This window comes from Sphaerodactylus townsendi, linkage group LG05 (genome assembly GCF_021028975.2).
Source record: "Sphaerodactylus townsendi isolate TG3544 linkage group LG05, MPM_Stown_v2.3, whole genome shotgun sequence".
In the NCBI taxonomy this organism is placed as follows: domain Eukaryota; kingdom Metazoa; phylum Chordata; class Lepidosauria; order Squamata; family Sphaerodactylidae; genus Sphaerodactylus; species Sphaerodactylus townsendi.
In genome coordinates this window covers 77,431,035-77,457,390 of record NC_059429.1, presented here as the reverse complement: position 1 = coordinate 77,457,390, position 26,356 = coordinate 77,431,035, and the positions used below count along the sequence as shown (strand labels likewise).

At 45.0% G+C, this 26,356-nt stretch overlaps 1 protein-coding gene across 3 annotated transcripts; it reads left to right on the top strand.

The window, feature by feature from the left end:
• Positions 1-1,267: 1,267 nt before the first annotated feature.
• Positions 1,268-25,673, top strand: CSF1 (colony stimulating factor 1). 3 transcript variants are annotated; one of them, XR_007244687.1, is made up of 10 exons: positions 1,268-1,439; positions 5,666-5,794; positions 11,717-11,779; positions 12,814-12,984; positions 13,630-13,807; positions 17,191-18,275; positions 19,749-19,807; positions 20,124-20,179; positions 22,450-24,634; positions 24,741-25,673. XR_007244687.1 is itself a non-coding variant. In XM_048498933.1 (9 exons), the coding sequence occupies exons 2-8, from the start codon at positions 5,672-5,674 to the stop codon at positions 20,176-20,178; spliced, it is 1,629 nt and encodes a 542-aa protein (XP_048354890.1). In that variant the 5' UTR covers positions 1,268-1,439; positions 5,666-5,671; the 3' UTR covers position 20,179; positions 22,450-25,673. The 3 variants fall into 3 exon arrangements, 2 of the variants coding, with proteins under 2 accessions (XP_048354890.1, XP_048354889.1); XM_048498933.1 differs by having other exon boundaries at positions 17,296-18,275; positions 22,450-25,673; XM_048498932.1 differs by having other exon boundaries at positions 22,450-25,673.
• Positions 25,674-26,356: the final 683 nt, after the last annotated feature.

The following is a 26,356-nucleotide window of genomic DNA, read 5'->3' as shown; positions in this document are numbered from 1 at the left end:
CTGATGGTAAGGACTTTTCAGCAATGGCATGTGCTGTTTTAGGGAGGGGGCGGAGTCTCCTTTGGAGGTTTTTAAACAGAGGCTGGATAGCCGTTGGGAGTGCTTTGATTGTGTGTTTCTGCATGGCAGGGGGTTGGACTGGATGGCCCTTGTGGTCTCTTCCACCTCTATGAGAGAGAAGTCAGTTACATTTCACATTATTCTTCTGAGCCCTTCAAGTCCATTCGACACTTCTTAAATAAGGTTCTCCTTATCTAACAAAGTGAGAGAAGCCAGCCAGCACCATGAGTAGCACAACAACTCATGGAAGTGCCAGCCTCTGAAATAAAATATAAATGGCTGGTGCACACAGTTATGAAAATAAACACTTTTGTAATTTAAAGTACAGCTATACAAATTATTAACTCAACCTCCCGTAACTATGTTGCACCACTGAGGAAGAGCACTCAGAAATTTAAAACGACAAAGAACTGTATAGAAATTCCTGCCACACATTTATCAATCCACAGTTCCTGCTCATCAAGAATCTCATTTAATCCTTGTCGGAATCTTAAGAGTTTAATGAGCGTTTTGTGGTGGCTGGAAGGGTTGGCCTAGGAGACTCGGGTTTCAATCCCCACTCTGCAATGGAGACTTGCTGGTTGACCTCCGCCCAATCACTCTCAGACTAACCTGCTTCACATGGCTGTCGTGAGAAAATGGAGGAGGAGCCAATGACATTTTAGCCACTTCAGGTCTCCTTTGAGGAGAAAAGCATAACATGGTTAATTGGTGTAATACTAACAACTCGCACGCCGCTATTATTTCAACTTTTCAAATGGGAACCTGATGTTGGGAAAGAGCCATTTCCTCAGGGCCCCACAAGGGAATCTGTAACGGGACTTGAACCCAGATTTTCTCCAGCCAGTTCTGTGTTCACTGGGCGATACGGCTGCTACTTAAACCGGCTGCTGTAACAACCGCAACAGTTCTTGTCACAGTCGCAAAATCCTTACAAATTCGGCATCGAGAACAACTCTGCGCGGTTTCAACCCATCAGATCTGCACAATGGGGGACGAGAGGGCCGGCAAAAGCCATGTTGAAACTTTTCTCTGTTCTGAAGCTTCACATTTCAGTGGGAAAGCCCTTAAAGCAGGCTTGAATCCGGGGGAAGAAGTGGAGAGGAGGGCCCGCGCGGCGTGCAGGAACTGGCGCCGATCCAAGGGTAATTTCCCGTAAACCACATGTTCGGAAGGAGCTCTTTATAAGGCCGAGACCAAGACAGGCAGCAGCAGCAGTTTTTCTCTGGCTCCCCAAGCGCAGGGAGGAAGTCCTCGTCTATCCCTCCGGCGCTCGGCCACCGGGATTAGTGCGCATAAGAAAGGCGCGCCCTCCTGTTCCAGCCACTCGCGCAACCGGAGTTCCCCGAGCCTTTGAGGCGGGAGGGTGCGTGCCCAAGGTAGGATCCCTTTGGGGGAGCAGGGTGAGGCAAGCAGCCCTGGGGATCTGTTGCCTGGGCTTTCTGTGCCGGGTTCTGGCGATCTCGCTCTCTCTTCTCGACGCAAAGATTCAGTAAGAGCAGCTTAGACTAGAGGTGTCTCGCAGATGCCGACTGAGTCCTGCATGTTTCTGCAACGCCAAGGGCCGATTTAGTAGCACTTTCTTCCAAGTATGGCTGGCCTTGCAGCTGTAGAGCCCAATGCGCTGCCAGTTTACTCCCGAGTAAGTTCCCGAGACTTTCCAAGTGTTCGGCGTTCCCTTTGGAACCGCCTGTAAGTAGAGATGTGCTTTAGCTTCTCTGCATTGCAAAGCGACTCCACTCCTGCTGCTGATCGGGTTAAATCCAATAACTCAGTACTGGCCTGGGTCTTTTTGCCTCTTTCCGGATCAAACCACCCAGTAAGGCTTGTTTGAGCTCTCAGCTGCAGCCTATGTTGTAGGCGAATTCGCTCTTTTCCTCCTTCTGTCAGACGGCAGGCTGCTGCTCGCTGAACTGGGAGAGCAGACCCAGCCCGAAATCTGACGGTTTATGTTGAAGGGGCGTGCAGTGTAATGTACCATATGGTTTGATAGCGTCGTCAGGCGTGCGAATATCAGCAATGTAAATATTGGCTGAAGTGGAGCTGCGGGGTGTCTCATCTCTCCTTTGCTTGGGTTCAAAGGCTTGAAAATCTGCATTTTTGCTGAGACTTGCTCGTTAAATTGCTATAGCTATGCAGAATTAACCTTGCATCTTGATTTGCCTTGGTTTAGGGGGCTTTTAGCATATGCAGGGTGCTTTTCCTCACTAACAATCAGAGTAACTTCACAGGTCTGAGTTAATGAAATTTGTTCATTCTATCTACTTATGCCTCACTTCTCTCTCCAGTATGGACCCAAGTGGCTTAGATTGTTAATCCTCTCTTCTGTTTTATCCTCACAACAACCCAGTGAGGTAGGCGAAACTGAGAGTTAACAAGATCAAGGTCACCCAACAGGGATTTGACCCTGGGTCTTTCAGATCCTAACCTTAAACTCTAACTGCTACACCACACTCACTATGTAGGTCTGAGGATGACATTTCTAGAACATCTGGGCCCTGGCATTCTGCATTTTAGGGATAGCACACATGTTCTCTTCCTAAAGAGGAAATGTCAGTTGCCTTCTTCCTGGAGTAATTGTGAAGCTGAGCAAGATAAGGATTAAGTAGTTAAATTAAAATGCTGTAGAGTAGGTGCACACTGATAAGGGAATCTGTAGAAGAAATAAGCAAATAATGGCTGGCAGCCTTTTCCAGATCTATTTAATTGGCTTCCTGCTTATTTCCCCCCTCCCTCTGCTTTTCATTAGCTATTTTCTCTGCCCAGTGGGATGGAGACTTGGTGCATTTTGGGGACTTCCCCAGGATTGCAGTGTGGTGGCCTCAGATTTGTGCCACCGCATCAGAAACATTTTTTTTTAAAGAACAGGAGTTTATAGAAATGCCTTGTTTATAACCTGTGGTACAGAAGATTCCAAGGAAATGGAATGAACATGTTAAGCCTGTATATAGTGCAAGTAAGGGGCAGACAGAGGAGAAGGGTTTATTTATTTATTTGGTTTTCTATATATGTGTGTTGAGTAGTTCTCCTGTTATATTCAAGTGAACATGTGCTTTAAAACCCACCTGTATCCAGGTACTGGTCTCTGGTTTCATTTGTAAAATGAACACATGTTGACTGTTCTTTATGAACAGTCAAGATGCAAGTGTGTTTGCTTTAACAGGTGAACAGGGCTACAGTAGGAGCATGCTACAATTCAGAAGAAGGCATATTATGTGCTGCTCTGTCCCTCCTGCTATGAACCTCCTTTCATGTGTCTCAAGGAGGTCCAGATCACCCCCTCATTATAGCATATTCTGAGGGCATTCTCGGGGCTGCTGGACATGATTCCAGTCTAAAGGGCAATGCCAAAATTGCAGCGGGTTACCAGATTGCTGGATATATTTTAGTACTCAGTATCGTGAGGGAATTCCAATAGATAAGCTTCAGTGCCAAACTGCATGGTTAGTTTTTGCAAACTCTTATCCAGTTAATTTTCCCATCTCTGTCAATGATGGACTATTTTATAGAAAGATGTACTACATACTCTCTTGCATGTACAAAGCTCAGTAAAACAGGTAGTTTTCCCTTAGAATCAGTGACTCAGTTCTATTGCTTTTTAAAACATTTCACAGTTATTTTCTGTGTAGTTTTGTCTGCCTGGGATTATTTTTAATTTCTCATGATGATACCATCCATGTTAACCCATCTCTCCTCCAAGAAACCGAGGGGTGCAGTTATGGTTCTTCCTGTTATCTTTCCAGCAACCTTGTGAGATAGGTTAGACTAAGACAGGGGTCTGCAACCTGTGGCTCTCCAGATGTTCATGGACTACAATTCCCACCAGCCCTGCCACTTGGCCATGCTGGCAGGGGCTAGTGGGAATTGTAGTCCATCAACATTTGGAGAGCCGCAAGTTGCAGACCCCTGGACTAAGATGACTAGTTCAAGATTATCCAGTGAACTTTTGTGTGTGTGACAGAGAGGAACTTGGGTATTCAACATTTTAATTTACCATACCAAACCATTAAAGTTAATGCTTTGTGGAATGAATAAACATGCTTATTCATGACTTCTACAATTTTGGAGTTGAATGGAGTGGCAATATACCTAATGAAATTCAAAGATAAAAGGCTTAAAAGAGTTGGTCTACTCAGAAGCAAGCCCAGCTTTATCAATGAGGCTTACTTGCATGCCAGTGCTCTTAGGATTGTAGCCTTAAGGGTGTTTTCTGCAATTTATTCTTGTCTTGAAGGTGACTGAATGTGGGAATTAAGTGAGAGACATCAAGGGGGAAAGAGAAGAGAAGAGCAGGGGGTATAATGAAAGGAAAAAATGGAAGCAGAAGAGGTATAAAGGAAACATTATAGATTGGGTCATAAGTAAATCACCTGGAGCAATATTCTCTTTTGGTTTGTTCTGCACTGCAAGGTCTATTTGCTACGTTGTTAAAGCTGTCTTCATCTAGACATACAATCCAGCTGAGTCCTAGGAATTTGGAAATTCCCAGCCTGGTGACTAGGCTGACCTAGTCCAACAAAAGTACTGGGGGCGGGAGACAGGGAGAGGAGTCTTACACAAAGAATTCTAACTGTCCAAAGTCTTACTTCAAATATTGCTTATAGTGGGAATCCAGTATCTTTTCAGCTGTGCTACTGTGCAAGAAGCTTTACTCCATAAACAGACAAATGGAATTTGTGGCAGGAAAAAAGGACCAAATTGCCATTGCAGACATGCAGAGCACTTCATATAGTGTGTTCCTGGTACAAAAGTATCCAAAGGAAAGGCCTACTGAGATAGCACTCAGAGTACAAGGGACAAATCTTACAATTTACTGAGGGTCTTCAGTTCAGGTTACTAAGGCTGTGTCAAGAGGTCCATAATAGTTAATCTGGTGCTAGTTCCAGGTTTTGCAGGGCTCTATGCAAATAGTGCTTGGGGCCCCTTCTTACCTGTCGTCAGGCTGCTATCTTGCCTTTCTCTCCTATACCCACTTCCATGTCCCACATCTGCTCTCAAGTCTTCCCAGTACCTGCCTTTGCAGCCACTTGCACTACATTCATGCCCTGTCCCCTACATTCATGCACTGGATGTTGCCTGCAGCTAGTAGTGATGCTGCTGTGGCTGCTAGGTGTGCTGTTGTCATGAACCAGCCACATGTACTTCCCTATTATTGCTGGGAAGATGGGTGGTGGAGCAGTTGCAAATGCATGGGTGGGGTACAAGCAACAGTAGCCCTGAGTCCTGGCAGCTGCTGCGCCTCAAGATATCCTGAGGCTGGGCCTGACCATAGCTCTTGTTGCAATACAGTTGCTATGTGAGTCATTGCAAGTAGCTGGAGAAGAAAAGTGATCCACTTGTGACTTAAAAACGCTCTGAGGCAAGACAATGCAAGGGAGAAAATAATGGCTTCTAGGACAGACAAGTAAATTCTGTACAGTTGTATCTTCTTTTTAAGACCTAAAAGAAAATGCAGGGCACACTATTGGCTAGCTATGCATACATATTAATTTATAATATTGATGAATTCAAATAGAGATCCCAATTTACTGGTGGGGGGGGTTTAATATGGGAGGGCAGAACACCTTAAAGTTTAATTCTGACACTCTTTATCCATTCTGTTTAGATAAACATGGTCTCTCTCATCACGTTGGTTCTGTTCTTCCTTGTGGCCTGCAACAGCTTTGCAACTGCACTGAGTTCGCACTGCAAACGTCTTGTCACTAAAGATCACCTGAAAAATCTGTCAGACCTGGTGAGTTACTTCCAAAAAATGTTGAAATGTGCTGGGACACTTGTATGTGAATGTAGCACGTAGTCTGGTGGCGCCATTGAGTCCAGCCCTAGTGGTACATCTGAGCCAAGGGGCTTGTGTTGGTGACAGAGGTACCTGTTAGAGGTGAAACCTGTCCTTGTGCAGCTGTAAGCAAGGATGCCAAGTCCTGAAGAAAGCTTTTGCTTGAAGGTGCAAGAACCAGTGCCAGACACTTTTAATTATTCCAAGTGCTTCATACAAGATTGCTATTTCAGCACTGAGTTAGTTGTGATCGCATGGGGCAGGTAGCACCAAGCAGCTTGTTTCTGGCCACTGGATGAGTCTATGGCAACTTCAGACTGAGGCTGTGCCTCAGTCATTGTGCTGCACACGCTATTCAGTGCCAGGAAAATAAACGTGTGAGTTGGGAGGAGAAGTCACGGCTGGATGAAATCAGATTCTTTGCACTCAAGGTCTGCATCAAGAGAAGCTGTAATATACCACCTGTATACATTGGTACATGAATAGGTCTGGTTAATTTCCACAATTTTGTTAGCTGTGGTAGACCTGCACAGGGCACAGTAATCTGCCAGTCTCTAAATTTCCACCAGTGTGTTGTGTGACTTTGCCAGGCATCACATATTTTGTTTTCCAAGCTGGTCATTCAGGAGAAATGTTTATTTTGGTGGTTTGATCAAGAATGAAGAACAGCTTCCACTCTTCAGGTTGATTTCTGCGCTGGTGCATTCAACATATGTAGTCCTGATGGCTTGTGTTCATGACCTCAGCTATTAATTGATCTGTTTAGGCAGCCTAGTTCCATTTTATGCTTTCAAGCTTGATGTGTAGAACAACTGTGTGACTCCTGCTGGTTGTGAAGCAAGAAAATGAGGAGAGAGTCGTTTGAATGAGTGAATGAAATAAAATAAAGTCCATTTCTATAACATTCAGATAAAGCTGATCAGGACTAAAACTGCAGTGTAACTTCTTATGTGGTTGTGCTTCTACGCACTGCGAAGGAATGGACTTGCAAGCCCTCCCTATTCATTCAGGTTGGTCCCTAGGAGTCAGAAAATCTCATGACCCTTCCAAATCTCTGCTTGGCAATGCTGCCCCTTCCCCGTGCTCCTCAAGGGTGCTAACAACAAACTGGGTAATGCCAGTAGTCATCAGCAACTTTTCTGCTGAATGGAGTGGCATGCCTGGTATTGTGCACCTGTGTTCTCATTCAGAGACTCCTAGTTGCTGTGCCTGCCTCCTTCACTCCTATAAACTAGTGTGGGGCAGTCTATTGCAACTTTGCAGTTCTGAACTATCACGCTCCAGTACTGTAAGTTACCACTCCCTGTTACTGCACCTAGAGAGCAAGACTTAATAGGCATGGTACGTTTCCAGATATCCAGTTTGGAGCATAAAAGAAAGTTGAATAATTAAAAAGAAGACACATGGGCTATTCTGGCTCAGGAAGGGTACAAAGAAAATGTAACCCCCTTTCCCTATACTTAGTACTTATCCTGAATGATGTGTAAATAGTGCAGGCTAGTCTAAGTTCAGCATTACCTTAGTTCTTATGGGTGAGACTTCTGTCCATTGTTCTTGCCACATGGACGTAATGGAGTTCCTAATGAAAAATTTTTTATGGTTTGTTCCTCCTTGATAAGAAGCTGAAAGCTAAGGGAGATCCTTTGTGTCAAGAGAATTTATAATGTAGCCTGGAAAGTGTCTGATGACTCACCCCTAGGTTAGCTGGGTTCTCCTGTAGGAATTTGACTGTTCTCTCTCTCCCTGGAGATTACCTTCAAGCAGGGTGTGAAGGGCAAGCCGTTGTCCTGCTTCATCCAGAATAATTACCTTGAACAAGGGCCCGATCACCCCCTGCTTGGAGCTTGATGCTCCTTCCTTCAGCCACCTCTTTTTTTGCCATCTGTCAGTTTGTAGCTGAGTTCCTGAGTATACACAGAATGTAGTCACAGTGGATGAAAAACTGGGGTGAAATCTTAAGTAGGGGGCATTTCTCTACGCATACTTCTACACAATTATCAGAAGAAGTCTACTCTTCTGTAAGAAGGGGGGAATAGTAATACGTGCATCATTTCTAGACTTAGCTATATTATTCCACTGTGGCAAAACAAAAGTCCGGTGGTATTTGGAAAGGGAAATACTTTCCATTTCATCTGACAAGGAGAGCTGTGACTCAATTGAAGCTCATGCTGGAGTCAATGCTGATAAGTGTTTGAAGTGCTGCTGGATTTCTGTTTTTGTTTTAGTATATGTGTAAGGCTAGCTGGATGCTCAGTTGCAGCCTGGCAATAATGTAAAATCCTGGTGACGGGTGGAATAAGTTAAGATGATCCGGAGCTGTTTTTTTAATTGTATATTAAAAGGGGATGATCTAGAACTGTAGCATCTTCTGGGAATTTGGCCTGGCCTTTCATCTAAGAAGTTTATTCTTCAAGAACTCTCACGAGTAATTGGCAGAGATCCACTCTCTGATCCAGCCTATAAAAAATTCTATACAGTTTCATTAATTGCTTCTGATTTGTAAATAGTAGGGAACTAGCTGAATAAACAAAAGGCAGTAACTATTTAAATAGCAGCAGTGTTACAAGGCAAAAATAAAGTTATGGAACCTTGTATTGGGGTCAGTGAATACTCAACAAGTCTTAAACACATCTCTGTAGCATCTAGAGCCGTGGTAACTGACACTCTCAAGTGGCATAGCAAGTGGGTGGCTAGAGCCCTGGGAGTCACATGGGAGGGCATTGCAGGGCAGCCCCTCTGCAACTGTGCTGCCTCAAACCCCCCCCCCCCCCGAACTCCCTGTGGAGTTTGCAGTAGGGGCATAGTTGAATGCCAGCCAGTTGAGCCCTGGCCAACAGGGCTTGCCCTGCCCCAGACCTTCATGAGGAGCTCAGAAGCAGGGCCAACGGGTCTTGCCCTCCCCTGCCTCAAACTCCACATGGAGTTTGGGGTGGGGTGCAGCTGTGAGGGGCGATGGCAGTGCCAGTACCCAGGTGAGCCCGCAGCACTGTTTTAAGCAGCTACTCCCTGTAAGGGTTCAAACTCATCTTTGGAGTTGTAATAAGCTAGAGGGTCAGGTTGCATGTTAAAATCCACATGGTTGCCCTCAGGATTGTAGATCAGATGTGTGCCTGAAGTTCTGTGCTAGAAATTTAATACATGGGCACATGGAAGCCTGATTCAGGATTGCTGGTGTAGGAAGAGGGGACTTAAGACTCCTTCTGCACTGCATCCATGGTGGAGTGACTTCAGGGAGCTACTACTTGCCAGGTTTGGGAAACTAACATGTAGCAGTTCATGCACATTAGTTTTCTCAAGGGGGGTATTATTATTATTATTATTATTATTATTATTATTATTATTATTATTATTATTATTATTATTATTATTATTATTATTATTGCTTTGATTTATACCCCATCTTTCTCTCCTGTAAAGAGACTCAAGGTGGCTTACAAACTCCTCTCCCTTCCTCTCCCCACAACAGACACCTTGTGAGGGAGGTGAGGCTGAGAGAGTTCCAAAGAACTGTGACAAGAACTGTGACTTAACAGCTCCCCAGAACTATTCGGCCTGGCCTGGATGTCCCAGGCTAGCCCAGTCTTGTCAGATCTCAAAAACTAAGGATCAGCCCTGGTTTGCATTTGAATGGGACACCAGGGCTGCTACACAGAGGCAGGCAATGGCAAACTATGGATGTCTCTTGCCTTGAAAACTCTACAGGGTCACTATAAGTCAGCTGTGACTTGATGGCAACAAAAAAAAAGATGTTTCAAGTCAAAACAGCATGGTGGAGGCTTTTAAGCTTTTCCTTTCCACAATGCTTATCCAAATCAGGCTCCGCACATGCCTGGCTCTGAGTTCCTGGCACAGAACTGCAGGTGCACATCTGACAGTCCATGCAGTTGCTGTATCGGTTCTGTAGAAGTTTTGGGCAGCTGATTAATTCATATGACAAATCCTACTTCCTCTTGTTGAGGGACTTGATGCGTTATCTGGATCTTCAATTGGTTCTTTATCTACTCAGGTTATTCACATCTAACTTCACTGATCCACTTGCAAAATACGAACTTTCCTTTTATTTACCATGAAAGTAAACCCAAAGCTGCTGCTCAGGTACTGTAGGAAGTCGAGTTCAGTGCACTGATAGGCAAACTAACACTGGATCTCTTTTTAACTGGTGAAAATGAAACCAAAAGTGACACTGTTCCTGCTAGCCATCTTTCGCTAGTCTATGCGACAGCAGATCCAAGCTGTGCTTTCTGTGCTGTGCCAGGGCTTCACAGTGGGCCAACAAATATTGGCAACAGACCAAGCCAGATAATGGAGCAATTGTTTCTAATCAGCCATGCCTTCCTGGCAGTCCCATCTCTTGTCAGCCATTAAGAGGACAACTTGGAATGATTTGGAGCCTCCAAAACAGCCGCAACTTTGAGCACAGAAATGTTGGCTATAATCACTAGGAAAAAATGGAATTGACACACAAAATGGAGGGCAGAAGATGAGACTTGTTGGGAAGCAAATGAGCAACACCTGTAACTAGCTTGCATTTATTCTTTGTTCTTTAGTCTGACCACTATTGTGTGACATATGCTGTCTCTGACAGTTCAGATATACTACAGGTTTAAACTAAAAGAGTAACTTGCTCTTTTGATAAATGCACAGTATTCAGGAAAAAGTAATACATTTTGCCTGGGTAATTTTAAAGATCTGGGATGAGCAGAAGGTAAAAGCAGGTGGGAAAGAATGGTACAGCTGTAAGCTTTCTGCAACTTTCTGGATGAACAGCTGAGGTAATGGCTCTTTATTCAGAGAATTCAAATGGATAGCCAGACCAGAATCTCCACTTATTATGGCTTGCTGAAACTCTAGCAAGTTCCTGAGTGGTGCTTATATATATAGAAATGCCACTGGACTTTGAACCTCAATCAGAGGCATAGGGAAGAGAAATAGAGCCTGAGGCAAAATGGCACCCAGGCCTGTCTGCTGCACCCCCCATGAGGCCACACACCCCATGAGGCCATAAGTACCCTCATGTTACAGGCCAGTAATAAAAAAGCCTTCAATACATCCACTGGCTCTGTGTGCTAAAAAAAAAGGTAATCTTTTAGCAGGCATGGACCTGCCTGTGGGCTATCTTTTAAGTTATGACAAGCATTTTAAAAATTATTTTTTTTACTGTAATGTAGGTTTAACCTGTTGCCACCCTGAGCCCTTCTGGGATGGGCAGGATATAAAACTAAAAATGAATTTAATTTTTTTAACCGCATACCCATGAGCCTTTGTTAAATATGCAAATTAAGAATTTTGGATGTTTAGCAAAGGCTTGGAATGTAGCTTGATAAAGAGATTGTTACCAATAATTAAGATAAGATACGATAAACTTTAATATCATTGTGCATGCACAACGAAAATACAAACATTCACCCGATGCACATTTCTGCAGTCCTCACACCCCATCTTCCACAATCCCCCTTCCAACCATCCCTACACAGCCACGTCAACGCGACACCATGGAGTTCAGCATAGCCACAGCTCTAGAATAGAAGCTGTCTCTGAGCCGAGTTGTCCTTGTTTTTATGATCCTATGTAATTCTGAAGTAACATTGCCTGCCCCCTTTTGATGGCCCATATATCATCTACTGTACCATCTTTAGCACTTCGCCGGTCCCCTCCCAAGTGTGGATTGGGTGCCGCCAATAAATATGTGGGATGCTGCTATTGTTTTAAATTTTTAATGTGTTATTTATATGTATTTGTTGAATATTGTTTGTTTGCCTTTTGGCCTTATTGTACACCGCCCAGAGCCTTTCGGGGTTTGGGCGGTATAAGAAATTAATTAATTAATTAATAACTTAAGTCCTTGAAGGATTTGCCCTGACTTTCGTGCTTCTGTTGCAGATTGATACCCAGATGAAGAGTTCCTGCCAGATATCCTTTAACTATGTAGAAGAGAGTGATCTGGTAAGGACTATTGGATGAATGTTTGTTTGCCATTACTTCCACAAGAGGCTGCTGTTGCCTTCTAGGAGCACCTAGTGCCAAAGACTAGTTCTCAGACTGGTAACGCTGTGCCTTGTCTTGCGCAAGAAGCACTCACTTTGAGCAACTTTGCTGTAATTTTGAAAGTGTGTTGCGCCTTGCAAATACTCCTATGACAGTCTTGTTTCAATATGCCCCCAAACTACTGGTTTCATTGGATAAAAATGGCAGAAAAATCCTGAGGGTGGAGAAACCAAATTTTCCCTTTCTTCTCTCACAAACTTGCAGTCACATCTCTACTCTTTTCATATCAACTTACCAGCCCAGAAACCTCAATGGCTACCATAGAACTATATTGTTGATGCTGCAGTAAGACTCCTGAAGGTAGAAAGTATACTGCAAAAAATTCTGGGGCATATTCTAGAGCAGGCTTTTGGATCAAGTGAGGCACTGTCCAGAACCTGGTGTGCTCTCCTTAAACTGAGTTACATGGAACAAATCCAACTCTCTCTTTGGTATTTATAGCTGTATGTTGTGGGTAAAGATTAGTTGTAAATCATCTTCTATCACTTGTCCACTTGCTCTTGAGGAGCCCCAGAGTTTTTTGAAAGGCAGTAAGGCTGTCTGTATCTAGGTTGAATTAAATGCATTACAGATGAATTTGAGGTTAGCCTACCAATCTTGGTATGTCTAGGTGAAAATCTTTATAGGAGGGATTCCAAAGTAACATACAGTTCCTCAATCTGACCTCTGAAAATGGAGTCTTTCTCTTTCTGGTATATTCTAGGGCAGCGGTTCTCAACCTGTGGGTCGCAACCCCTTTGGGGGTCAAATGACGCTTTCACAGTGTTCTCTGCATCAGTGTTCTCCATCTGTAAAATGGATAAATGTTAGGGTTGGGGGTCACCACAATATGAGGAACTGCATTAAAGGGTCGCAGCATTAGGAAGGTTGAGAACCACTGTTCTATGGTATTTCTATGATGAAGATTCATGCCTATCTCTTTTGCCTTCCAGGACCATCAAGTCTGCTTCCTCAAAGCTGCATATCGCCCACTGGGAAACCTTCTTCGCAATGAAATGAAATTCAAGGAAAATACTGCTAACTCCAGGATTCAAGAGATGTTGCTCGAAAGTCATGATTATCTCAATGAGGAATGTTTTAAAATAAAAGCTGATGAAAGCCAGGTACTTCCTGCTGATCAAGCGTTTAGTTCTTGCAAATGCTAAGTAAGCAGTATTGAGCCTAAAAAGACCATGTAGTGACCAAGTGCTGCTGTGTCCCAGCACTTGAACCCTAGGAGCTTGCTGCTTTCTTAGCTAATACACCTGCCTCTGTTTCAAGTACGGGGGTGGGGCGGGCACAGTGGCTGTGTAAGTGTTGTAGGCCTCTGAGAGATCCTATACCAGGGGTCTGCAACCTGTGACTCTCCAGATGTTCATGGACTACAATTCCCATCAGCCCCTGCCAGCATGGCCAATTGGCAGGGGCTGATGGGATTTGTAGTCCATGAACATCTGGAGAGCCGCAGGTTGAAGACCCCTGTCCTATGCTATGCATATACTACTATTTTTAGTGTTCCAAAATAAAAATTGTTCACTAGTTGAGACTTCCTTCCTGTGTTGGGTACTAGATCTGAAGTCTCCAATCCTTCACTGGGAATGCCAAACAGTCTTGACTGCTGGAGGTGCAGGAACCTGCCTCTGCAGGCTTAGTGCTCTTGCCACTTTACGGCAGCTACCCCTTACTGGGTAATCTGCCTTCAGATATGGTTGAATGGTGAAATTTTTGACAGAGACTCAGTGTCTCACTTGTGGTTCATTTGGGTTTAGAGCTCAAGACGTTGCATCAAGAAGTATTCTCTGTCTGCAAAGGAAATGCTAGAGCTGGTGCACAGGTACTTTAGTCTGGCTGAAAAACTTATCTCTAAAGGGGAAGATTTCAACCAAGACTGCAGCAGTATCTTCCAGAAGTGTTCAGACTCACAGAATGAAGCTGTCATCTCTTCAGGTAAATGGCTAGAGTCTTCTCTTGGGTTTATATCTGTTTATCAGATAAATTGTGGGTTCTGTGGGTGTGGGAGGGGTTCACAGGTGTGTATAAGGAGTTCAGTCTGTTGCTTACGTTTTTGTGTGCATATGTCTGTAGTGTGCTTTTGTGTCTACTAAAACTTGTGTGTTATAGATTTCTATGAATAACACACATGACTACTAACCACCTTGGGCAAGTATCTAGCTCCTACTTTACAAGATGTCACTATGATTTACAACACATCAGAATTTGGAATCTGTCTGAGTCAAGAGCTGCTTCCACACTGAAACCTCTCTGTGTCTGCTTTACAGATGCTTTCAGCTCTTGCCACTGGACATGCAGGGCAGCTATACAGTAGTTTTCCTTAAACTGTCCTTGCTTCAGCCCCTGTCCCATGAATGCCATTTAACTCCTCCTCACCACACATACACAAGAGCATTTTCTAAAGTAAGATGGAGAATTGTTAGATTTCTACAGTGCTATAATGATCTATTGCAATAATCTACTAGTACCCAGTTCATTTTTGGAAATGAAAGCTGAGAATGAGGAGATTACAGTAATGGACTTCTATAGTGTTAGAATATCAACAATTTAGCAATTCCAGTGTTTTAGAACCCCTTTAGTGTTTGAGGGAGGGGCTCAAGCAAGGGAATGGCAACAGCATGGACAGACCCCACAAAAATGCACACCTTCTTGGCCACACAGAATCCAAAGGAGCCTTGATGGTAGTCTGTTTGGAAGATCATATCATACTGGGTTTGGGAAAGATCATAGGGAAGGGCAGGGGGGCACACAGAAGCAAGACAGATATAAGGTGACATTTACTTACTCCTGGAAATGGTTCTGCTGTGAGGAAGGTGAAGCAAGAAACTGTGTGGATAAAGTCAATATCATCAATAGCTCCCTCGAGCAAGGAGCTTTTCCTGGTGGGTTGAAGGAGGCAGTGGTCCGCCCACTCTTAAAAAGACCGTCGTTAGATCCTAGTGATCCGGCCAATTACCGCCCCATTTCGAATCTTTCGTTTCTGGGGAAGGTGATTGAGAGAGTGGTGCTGGAGCAGCTTCAGGGCTTTCTGGAGGACACATCGGCTTTCGATCCCTTCCAGTCCGGCTTCCGTAAGCAAGTATGGGACGGAGACTGTTCTCGCCGCTGTCACAGATACGCTCGGTATGCAGCTTGATCGAGGCGGATCGGCGCTATATTAATGGACCTTTACCGCAGCTTTTGATGTGGAATTTCCACTACGCAACCTTTTGATTCACCGTCACTGGTTGTTTCCGGAGTGCGGGGCACCCGTCCTTCAATGGATTGCCTCGCTTCTCCCGGACCGGGGTCATAGTGTGGTGCGGGGATCAGGCCTCCCGACGCAGCCCACTTTATTGTGGAGTGCCTCAGGGAGCGCAGTTGTCAAGGCTGTTGTTTAACATCTACATGCGACTTCCCTTGCTCAGCTGGTTAATGAGAGCTTTGGGCTGGTTTGTCATCAGTATGCCGATGACACCCGGCCTATTCTGTCGATGGAGGGGGGAGCGGTCACCTGCGCCTGCAGCTCTACAGCACTGTTCGGAGGCATGGTAGCTATTGGTTGAAGCAGAGCAGGTTAAAGCTGAATCCAACGAAAACGGAGATTCTCTGGCTAGGCCGTATGGGGCGGGGGATTTCCAGCCGTCGGTAATACAATGGCACCGACCCCTTCAATCAAGAAGCCTGGGGGTCCACCTGGATTTGTCTCTTTCAATGGAGACCCAGGTGGCCCATGCAACCCGGTTATGCGTTTTTTCATCTTCGACATGCTCGGCTTATCGCCCCCTTCCTCTCCCAGTATGACTCTGGCCACTGTAATCTATGCAACGGTCACCTCCAGGCTAGGACTACGTAACTCGCTCTACGCTGGCCTTCCCTTGCGGCTGATCCGGAAATTGAAACTGGTCCAGCATGCGGCGGCTCGCTTTTGCTCACGGGAGGTGCCTTTAGAGATCAACATCACGCCCGTGTTGCATCGCTTCGCATTGGCTTCCAGTTGAGTTCCGGATTGTCTTCAAGACATTGCTGGTACAACTTTAAGGCCTTGCGCTGCCTGGGACCTTCGTATCTGAGAAATCGCCTGGCCCCATACACGTCCCATCAATCGCCGTCTCTGCATTCAGCCGAGATTGACCTGTTCGTGATCCCTGTGCCCTCTATGATGCGCGTTGGTTTCCACTAGGGCCAGGGCTTTTACGGCCCTGGCCCCCGCGTTCGGTGGAATGCTCTTCCTCCAACTGTCCTGGACTTCCGCGACCCAACGCTCCCAAGAGGGCCTGCAAGACCGAAGCATTCCGCCGGGCTTTTGGAGAGTCCAGCTGCTGATAGGGTGCCCAGAAACAACTAAAACCTGCTGCTCCCTTATGTAGAGATTTTAATAGCTGGAGGCCATCTTATTTTAATTGATATAACCGAATGCTGCTTTTAAATTGTTTTAATTTTCAACATATCCACTGTTTTATTTAATGTTGTAAACCGCCCTGAGCCCTTTGGGGGAGGGCGGTATAAAAGTGGAATAATAAATAAATAAATAAATAAATAAATAAATAAACAATATACAAGGCCTAAAGTGTGGCTTTTTATACTGAAGATTAGAGCAATTTCCTGGGAAATAGTCGGCTTACATCTAGAAAAGAACTACACAGAACCCCCCATGGCTCCAGAGAAGCTTCAAAATATGTGGACAAAGGCTTTTAAAGCATAATCTTCCTGAGACTTTACTTCATGTATCCAATGTAGTGGGCTCTAACCCACAACAGCCCTTTGTTGCAGGAAACACACAAAAATGAGTAAAGCCACCTTAGACTGACAAACTGTTACTCCCCGGCCTTCCCTCTGGATGGTGCTCTGTAGTATTCATATGGAGAATGCAGCCGTCTTTGTCTGTCCCTGTGTTCTGACTGTATGAGTGCATGGCTCCTGGGGCAAAGCGCAAACTAGGACTAATGTGTTGCTTCCTTTTGGATGTTGCTTGAGCAGCTACTGGTAGTGTTGGTGATGTATGGCTTACCTTTCTGCTTGCAGCCATGTAGTTCTGGGGCATTCATTTGCTTTGGCTCATTAAAATGCTGGATCTGACTGGGGCTGAAGCTGGATGAGCTTTCTCTGCTGCCACTGATTCTGGCCAGTCCTGCAGCTGTCTCAAAGTCATTTCTGGACCATCTGCTTGTCTTTCTGCCAGCTCCTATTTGTGGCTTGTCTTGCTGGTTCTGGCTAGACTGCCTTCTGATGCTGATTTGAGGGCCGGGACAGAGCCAAGCCCGAAGCCTCTATTCTGTCTCTTGAATCCTAGAGGCTGTTCACTCTATAGCCTCTCTTTCTGTATCTGGATCTTTCAGGTGTGGTGACTGACCAAGACTGCAAGTGTCCAGCCACAAGCCCCATCACTCAGGGACTCGTGACTTCTTTCCTTCCGACTTTCGAGTCTCTTCCTTCTATTGCAGACCAGTTGGACAGCAAGGAGACAGCTGCCAGCACTCTCCAGTTATTTATGGTGCCTGACACCATGCAGACTCAAGGCCAATCAAAGGGTAGTACCAGTCCCCGGGTGCCTAGGAGCACCTACAAAGGCCCAAGCATAGACTCTGGAGTTATTGCTCACACTGCACCAGAAGAATTGGCATTGGCAGCTAAATCACAGGGACCTGAGGGAACTGCAGCATTCCAAGATTCAACCCTGCTCCCACCCTCTTGGTCCCCAAGGCCCAGCAACATTCCCGCCTTGCCTTCCAGACAGCAGCAAACTGAATCTGCTCTCCCTGGTTCGGGAGCTGGCAGCAGCCAACTATGGCCCAATCAGTTGCCCTCTCACCATCTGTCTCTTTCGGGCTTAGCCAAACCCTCTCCCAGTAAACAGTGGCTTTCTACAAGAGACATACCCAAGGCCATTCCTGGACTTGCACCTGATTTGGGCAGGACTGGTAGCAGCAGCTCATTGGGTCTAAATCTGGAATCCTTTGTCACTTTGGAGCCATTGGACAGCTCAGGGGTGCCCTCCAGTGGAAGTTGGGCAGTTCTTCCACCCAGTGACCCAGCACTGTTCCCCAGTCTTGGCTCTGAGGAACTTTTCTCCACAACTCAGCAGTCCTTAAAAGCATCTACAAGGCAGAAATCCCCAGTCAGCTATTCCTGGGGGGAGCAGAGCAGCAGAGGCCAAGTCCCAGGAATACAGCTGAGCACACAGCTCCGAGAGAGACGAGCAGGACGAGGTGAAGAGGGCTTGGCCAAGGACAGGGAGCCTGAGGATAGCCTGTCGGGGCCCAACTTTGACCTGAACTTCATTCCTCCGAACACAGAGAAGGCCAGCAAGAAGCCAGAACCCAGAGGTAACCCAAAGATGACTCTGATGTATGCACTGGTGCCCAGCGTCCTGGGGATCCTGCTGGCAGTGGGAGGCCTCCTGTTCTACTTGCATAAATCCAGGGTAAGATGTAGTCCTGGCTTGAGAAAATATTCTGCCCTTGAACTTCTGTACCTTTGTCTTCAGCATTCTATCACCGCTCTCATTGTGCGTGGCACAGCTTGTCAATCACTTCCATCCCCAACACATCTTACTTGCTCAGAATGCTGAAAAGGTCCGGTTAGCTAGATCCATGAAGGAACTTCTGTCCTGGTGCATATTCCTCAGTTTCTCTTTATCTTGGATTGCCTCTGCATGGCAAACACCAGCATGTTCTATAACCTCAAGGAAGAGTCATGCCTTATGGAAAAACTGCTTCTGACATGAATCCTTGAAGTGTGAAAACATTTTGAGGTATTAGAAGCACAAGGCTAGGAGTCAGTGCCCTTGATCAACTTGACAATAGGCAGATGGATGCTCTCCTTATGACAAGCTTCCATCAGTGCAGTGAGAGGCACTGTGCAATCTTTTACGGTTCTTTGTCTCTGAAGGCCAGAGAATGAACTGAAGTGGTGGCGGCTAGTTTTTAATACCTCTTCTGAGTAAGAGCTGTAGTGAGATGACAGCCTCTGTCACATTACTGTAATGCTGTGGACATGTGCTTCATCTTGCTGACTGCTCCCACCACCTCAGGCTTTGGATAAGCATTAACTGTTCCTATTCAGCATTCTTGCCTTTTCCTCTCTGGGCACGAATCCAGAAGGTTTCTATTGTAAGAAGGGAAAGGTAGGCAGGAGCGGCTTCTGATCTTTTCCAGGAGAGCTGCCTTGCATTCAGTACTCAAAAGGCCAGATCTTGGTGTTGGCTAGGAGAAACGTCTGGAACACTTCTCCTTAGAAGTCTAAAAATGCTCTTCCTGTATCTGCTACTACCAAGATTGTAATTCTACAGATAATCTGTAGTGTTTTAGTGACAGGTAAATATTGCAAGATAGGACTAGAAGCAGTACCATGCAAGTGTGCTTGAATTCCAAAGGAGATTATCTTTCAGACTAGAACAGTGTTTGTGTATCGGCAGTGGAATAAGCTGCCTCAGAGGGTGGAGGAGTCTCCTTCTTTGGAGGTTTTTTAAAAGATGGATGGCCATCTTTTGGGAATGCTTTGATCATGTGTTCCTGCATGGCAGGAGGTTGGGTTGGATGGACCTTGTGGTCTTTTACAACTCTATAATTCCATGATCAAGGCTCAGAAGGATGGTGGCACCTTTACTTGGAGAGTTGGCGTCTTCCTCTCGCCCTCTCTCCACACCAAAAGCAGGTTTGTTTGAGCAAAAACAGGTCTTTATCAGTGCTCCCTGTTAGTGATTTGAATACGAATGTTTGCTAGAGCAATTCATAGTTGGTCCAGTCACAGTTGTGGTTATCTGAGGCAGCAACACAGTGGTCTGAGATTCCCTCCCGTTCTCATCCACTCAGATATGACAGGAAGTGAAGTCTCCTTATTGGTGCTATGTCAAGGTTCCTTTTCCAGAGCTCAGCCTTTCTTCTTTTCCATGTAGATACTAGCAAAGAGGCAACAGCAGAGAATGGGAAGTGACATGGAAGAACAAGAAGGAAGGTAAGGCTTTACAAGGTGATGCAACTTGAATGTAAAACAAGGGCTTCTCTGTCTGATTCCTCGTTGCTTTGGCTTTAAGTGGCCCTTGATGCCCTCTCTAAGGCTGTGACTCCGTGCAAGTTCCCCATTTGAATATCTGGCCTGTTAAAAGAAACTTATTGGTGCATTGCTTAGAGGCTGCTGGGGCTGACCACTGCTTAGCCTTGCTTCCCCACCAATCTATCCTTCTTCAGAGGAGGACAGTGTTTTCTGGAGATATAGTTTAGTTTTCCTTTTGATCTCAGCATTTCATTCTACTTTCCACCCTCCTTTGCAGCCCACTGAGGGAAGGAGAAGAGCATTTGGAGTTGCAGATGCTGGAGGAACTATGAGGTAAGATGATCCATCTTGATCAAAGGGGGAGAGGTGACCTCAACTTGTGATAAAAACATCTGGGTGAGGGAATGAGCTTGTAGTCTTCATGTAGTCTGGAGGGTAATGAAACTAAATGCTTGGAGCCAGAGCAAGCTGTTCACTTTATTCTGTGGTTGTAAGCTACTTGACTGACCACTGTTGGAAACAGGCTGCTGAGTTAGATGGAGCCTTAGTCTGCTCCCACAGAGTCACTGCTAGGAGATCTGCTAGGAGATAGGGAATTCCAGTAACCAGAGTTGTCCCTGAGTGCCATTGAGTACATGCAACCTGCTACCTCATTTCTATGTGAGGAGATGATAATAACCAAAGGAAATGGGTGCAGTGGAATGTGGTTTTCTCCTGGGGGCAGCAGTAGATATGGATCTCTGCAAGTTACAGAGCATTCCTAGTCTGAAGAAAAAACTGTAGAACTCCCATCCTTGCATGACTGGCCTTCATGTGAAGTCTTACATGAGCATGACCCAGTCAGTGTGAGCAGAAGTTGGACCTCTTGCCTAGACCAAAGCACAGAGCTCTGGGTGAAGCTCACCTTGCTGCACAATAGGTCCATTGAAATTAATTGGAAAGGAGCTTGGCGGAGAGGTACATTAAGTGAATGCCTGGCAAGGGAAGTATCAAAACAGCCCCTTCCTTCGCTCAGATTGTCCCAAAATGGTCCACAGAGTTCCATGGGGAAACTGCTTGTGGGCAGGGGTTGCAGAATGTATGTGTGGCTTGGCTTTTGTTCCTAAAGCCTCAGTAAATGTAGTTTGGATACTTGACTAGTTCTAGCCATTCTCTTGATATCATCCCGCTCCCCTGCATATGGTAGAAGGTCTGATAGAAGCTCAGCCAAGCCAGGAAGGCTTATTATAAGCATTTGCAGGGTGTACAGTTAATATCTTGCCTTGGCCATAAACTCACTAGGCAGCCTTAGGCAAGGTGACATGGGGGAGGGATTACTTTTTAATGATGGCAGCTGTATTGACAAAGCATTCTCGTCTTTGGCAGAGCTCCTTTCCATGGAGGTGCTTTTAAAAGGAGTAAGGAAATGCTTTCTTCCTCCTTCTAGCCCATTACTCCTGAAAATCCCTTCCCCGGCTACTTTATCCTTGTAAGGTTCCAAATGCATTTTATGCAAGGAAAACACTAATCCAGTACTCAGAGTAAACATTCCCCTCCTTCTACTCCTTTGGCTTTGTAAAGACGTTTTGCTAAATGTGGCTCCAGTACAATGTAAACTGGCCCTGTATAACCTCTGCCATATACAAGGATTTAATGGTGATCTGCTAGAAGCACTTCAGTGCTGCCTCCTTGTCAAGAGAGCAGTGTACATTCAAAGTATGACTCAAGCCACACAGCAGGAAGCGGGGAAGAGTGCATCAGGAATGGCAAGAGGTAAAATCCTAATAAATGGTTTGCAACATAAAAAGCTCTCATGTGTATATGACATTGCAAGTAAGCACTTCAGTTTAGTTGCCTGCATTAGAGGCTGGAGTTGCATGCCCAATTTACTTTGGTCCACAGAAGTGCTATGTCTAATTTGTGGACAGCTTCAGTAGTACTTTGTCAGAAGGTAATGTGCTTAGTGGGCTCTGGCCTGGGCAGCCCAGGCTAGCTCAGTCTTATCAGATTTTGGAAGCTAAGCAGGATCAGCCCTGGTCCATATTGGATGGGAGACCCCCCTCAACAGTGTCCAGGGTTGCTATGTGGAGGCAAACAATGGCAAATGGCCTCAGAACTATTTTTGCCTTGAACCCCATACCGGGTTCAGTCATCAGTCGGCTGCAACGTAAAAGCAAAAAGAAGAAGAAGAAAGTGCTTAGCAGCTGTCCTAATAGCAGGTTTCCCACATCTACCTTTGTCTTGTAGTTCTGGCAGTTGTGCTGCCTTGCTAGGCTCAGTGCATTAAATTGGCACACTTGATGAGCCCGTTCGTAAGAGTTCTACAAATCGCAGATGGCAAAACATCCATGGCTCAAACTTGGGATCAATCCTCCCTCATTTCAGGAGGGAATATCTGGCAGTGTGACTTCTAGGCCTCACCAGTGGTTCTGGATAAGTGACTTTGTTAGCCAGCTGGAGTTCTTGGTGTTTGGCTTGATTGCTTTGAGACAAAGAGGGCTGCATGGAAGCTGAGGTCATCTTAGCTTGAAAATCTGTTCCCTGCAATGGGAAAGGGCAGATAAGTGTATTAGCAACCTTTCTCCCTGGATATTGTGTTCTGATGGTTGTTCCTTTCTTTTCAGCTGGACTTTTCCATCTGTGGGATGAAAAGCCATATGGGGCTTGGACGTAATCCCCTTCTTCTGGCAAGAAGTTTCAGGATGAATTCTGGGAAATAGTAACCATCTCTTCCTGTGAAGAGTTTTTCTCCTTGGCAATGGGAGGAGCTGGAGAGAAAAAGGACATTTTATCTTTGGCACTCAGGCTTGGCTTCCCTGTTGCCACATGCTGCAGTGGAGCCCTTGTTCCACTAACTGGTCAACAAGCTAAACTAAGCAAGAAGAAATCCAGAAACTGCCAGCAGTCTGGAAGGTGACTTGTACATTAAAACTGCTAATCTGACGGAGGGTTAAGAGTTTCTAGGAACTGCTGTGCCCATCGCTTTCTGGTGTGAAATGAGTGACGTCCCTGCCAGAGTGCCTCCAGGGAGTTGTTGGAGTGAACCACTATGTGCCTGGACAAGAATGGGAAAAAAATCTGTTCGTCCAACTCTTTGAGAGCTTCCGGTCCCTGAAGGAACAGGCTTTCAAACTGTCTTGCTGCTTTTTAATCAGACCCTCTGTGGCAAATTTACTCAACTTGTAGCTGCTATAGAGAGTATGCCTAGCTCTTTTTTCCCTTGGCTCATGCAGTGTATGTATAACTTATTATCTGGGCTAGTTTTTTTCCCCCTGCTGGACTTAATTGACTTGCTGTTTTTTGCTTCCTGGATAGCCTAGTGCATTAGGCAGCGCTGCCATTGGCTATCTTAGTGGCCTCCGACAGTCCCCATCGTAGAACCTACAGTGTTTTACTTACAATTTGTAATGTGGTATCCACTTTTAATTCTTTTAACTAGGGTTCACACCATTAACTTTTTAATGAAATCAATTAAATCTGCATAGAATTGCACATGACAAACAGTGCTTCCAAAGAGAAGTTTACATTTTAGATGATGCCTTCTATAACGTAGGAATGCATTTGTAGAGACATTTATTTTCTCTTTTATGAGAGGAGCTGTCTGTTATTAAAACTTAAAATGGCTGCCAGCTTCGAAGTTATATAGTTTAAATGCTTTGACCCAGCTCAAAAGGTACTCCCAGCTTTCTGCAGCAAGTGCTTACTGTCACATAAGCATTATGAAAGTTGGGGATTGTATGCTGGCCTTGTAACATGCAGTTCTGTTTTCTAAATTTTAGTCTTGACAGATTGTGGAGCCAGTACACAGAAGGCTTTCTCCAAGAAGGGCCTAATCACTCCTCCTTTCCATGTTATAGTGGAGAGTTAATCTGTAGAGTGTTCACCACCCATTCTTCAAATGAAGCAAAGCTGTTGCACTTTGTATACATAAATGTTTTGCATGCCATGTTTAGAGAACATTCCAGGCTTGCATTTGTGGTCCAGGTTGTGACAGCATGTGTGCATACATGCTGTGTACATGCTGTGTAGCTGTCCAGACAGGTTTTTTTTTCAAAAGGCAGGGCCAGTCTCTGCTTCATCTTGGTCCATCCTTTTCCTTGCTGTTTTTCTCTTTAAAGTGTTTGTAGCCAATGACTAAAGATCCTGAGCCGGCCTCAGGATCAATATGCTGCCATTCTGCACTTACAGGTTTAATGTGCTAGAGAAACTGTTGTCAGAGGAAGGTGTGGGTGTAACTGAGCTCACTGTAAGGAACTGACACCTAGTAGTGCTGTGTATGTTTTGGATTAATGATGCAAGCAAATCCATATTTGCAAAAGGTTATGACCTATCTTCTCAGTGTGCCAAATGTGTTTACATTCTGTGAAGCATTCTGCTTTAGTGTGGGTTCAACATCCTGAACTGCTAGGGTGTGCAGCCATGTGCCTTTCTCTAGCATCAAACATCTTGATGTTTATTTAGCTAATCCCTGCAGAAGTGTCAGGCTGACTTGTCCCTTTCAGCTTGCCTTGCAACTTGTAGAGAGCTTGTCTACATGTTAGAGTCTGGCAAGATCTTTTCTTATAAAAGCAAAGAAAATGGAGGTTCAGATTTAAGGCCATTAGTGGCTTCAGCAATCCTTCTCACATTTCTCATATTTGTTCAACAGGAAATTGTTTCCTAGCATAGAAGAGTAACTTTTTCCTGCATTGTTGCATATAATACAAAGCTCATTCTGCAGTGTTTCCAAAAACCCCTTAGCTGTTCCTTTTGCAGGCAGATTCAAGAGGTTCTGCCTGTTGAGGTTCATGCTGGCCTGGGTTGTCTGCAGTTGCTGGAGACCAGAAGGGTTTAGGACAGGGGTCTGCAACCTGTGGCTCTCCTGCTGGCAGGGGCTGATGGGAATTGTAATCCATGAACATCTGGAGAGCCGCAGGTTTCTGACCCCTGGTTTAGGAGATTGGTGTGAAGAGGCTAGGTGGGATGATGGTGTTCTGCAGCCCAATCAGAGCATCTAGCCACAATAGCCAAAAGAAGGACCTCCATGTTTAACAACAGTAAACCCTGACTGTCAGATGCTAGGGAGAAACATGATATGTGCACCACCTGGCTTGGTCAGCCAGTTTCACAGAATGCTGAGCCACCTATGTGGAACTCTGGTCCTTGAAAGATGAGCTGTGCCCAAAGAGCAGCAGGATGTGCAATTGTATAGAAGGAACTTGATTCCAGGTCCACTTAGTCAGATGGTCTCCTGAGAAGAGAGCAACTCAGGTTGATCAGACTGGAAAGACTGATTGTGGCATACCTGTGTCGAGGTCAGACAAGATCCTAAACCTATTTTAAATTGCTTGCTCCACTGAGTAGAATAGATGTTATCATGATTTCTATTGAATGATGGGAAATGATCATCTTGGACTGGTGGCCAGGTTTTTGATGCTGAGCCAGTATAGCAGCTGTTATGCCCCATTCTGAGTATGTACTTGCTGGCAAAGCAGACCTTGGGATACACCCCTTAATTCCTATACAGTGGAACCTCGAAAATTGGTGCCTTTGACAATTGTCCATTTCAGAAATCGACGATTGCCAGGCGCCGATTTCCACCATCTAAAATCAAATCACCAATAATCTCCGGACAGATTATCAGCGATTTTCGAGGTTCTACTGTATTCACCCACCTGCCTCTTTATATAGGAGAAACCAGTTGGAAAGTTCCTTAGAGTTGTAGTTCTGGTTCAAGCTGTGTGTATGTTTGTATGCTTTATATATATATATATATTTTTCAAAACATTGAATTTTATATAAAAACATTTTGTGTCTATTTAATAGAAAATGATGTATTTAATAATAAACACAGATGTGTAACACTTTTTAACTCCTGTGTGCAGACATGATTTAAGATACTTGAGAGGGATGGATATGGCAACAGGAGGAGGCATGAAGTGCTTTATTGTTCTCCTATTCAAGCAGTTCATAGAGCCAGATAAACTTGGCTTCAACCTTCATTCTTATGCCTCCACTGCAGAGATCACATAATGGGACAGAGCAAATTTTCACCCTTCTGTAAAGCCCAGACGGTGTCTATGTGATGTGTGTCTATGGTGTCTCCATATGTGTGATTGGGCTGCCAAAAAACCCCAAAACGCAGCTATAGGAGGAGGTAACGATGGACATTGTTGAAGGGGAAAGAGGTATTCCCCTCTGACTCTTCCTTAATTGGAAATGCTCCCACTGTGCCAACTGAAGCTCCAGAGTGAGATAAAAAAAGAGAAGTGCTCGTATTGTGTCTGTCTTTTTCCTTCCCAGGGCTTAAAGGATGTCCTCTTTCCCAAAGCTGCAATTTCAGTTCACAGCACAGCATCTGGAGCTGCTTCTTACAGTAGGGGATCCAAACAATGAAAGATGAAGGGCCCACACTTTTTGATTTGCACCCTAGTTTTATCCAGATGGGATGGAGGGCAGGTATCATGGCAATTCTCAAAATTTAGAGAAGAACCTGAAAAGGATTTTTTTTAATGCAGTTTTCAAAATAGTCATCCAATGGCACATAGCTGG

Coding starts and splice junctions, on each gene's coding strand:
- CSF1 (XM_048498932.1), top strand. CDS start 5,672: ATGGTCTCTCTCATCACGTTGGTTCTGTTCTTCCTTGTGGCCTGCAAC. Junction 5,795..11,716: donor TGAAAAATCTGTCAGACCTG/GTGAGTTACTTC, acceptor CTTCTGTTGCAG/ATTGATACCCAGATGAAGAG. Junction 12,985..13,629: donor TAAAAGCTGATGAAAGCCAG/GTACTTCCTGCT, acceptor ATTTGGGTTTAG/AGCTCAAGACGTTGCATCAA.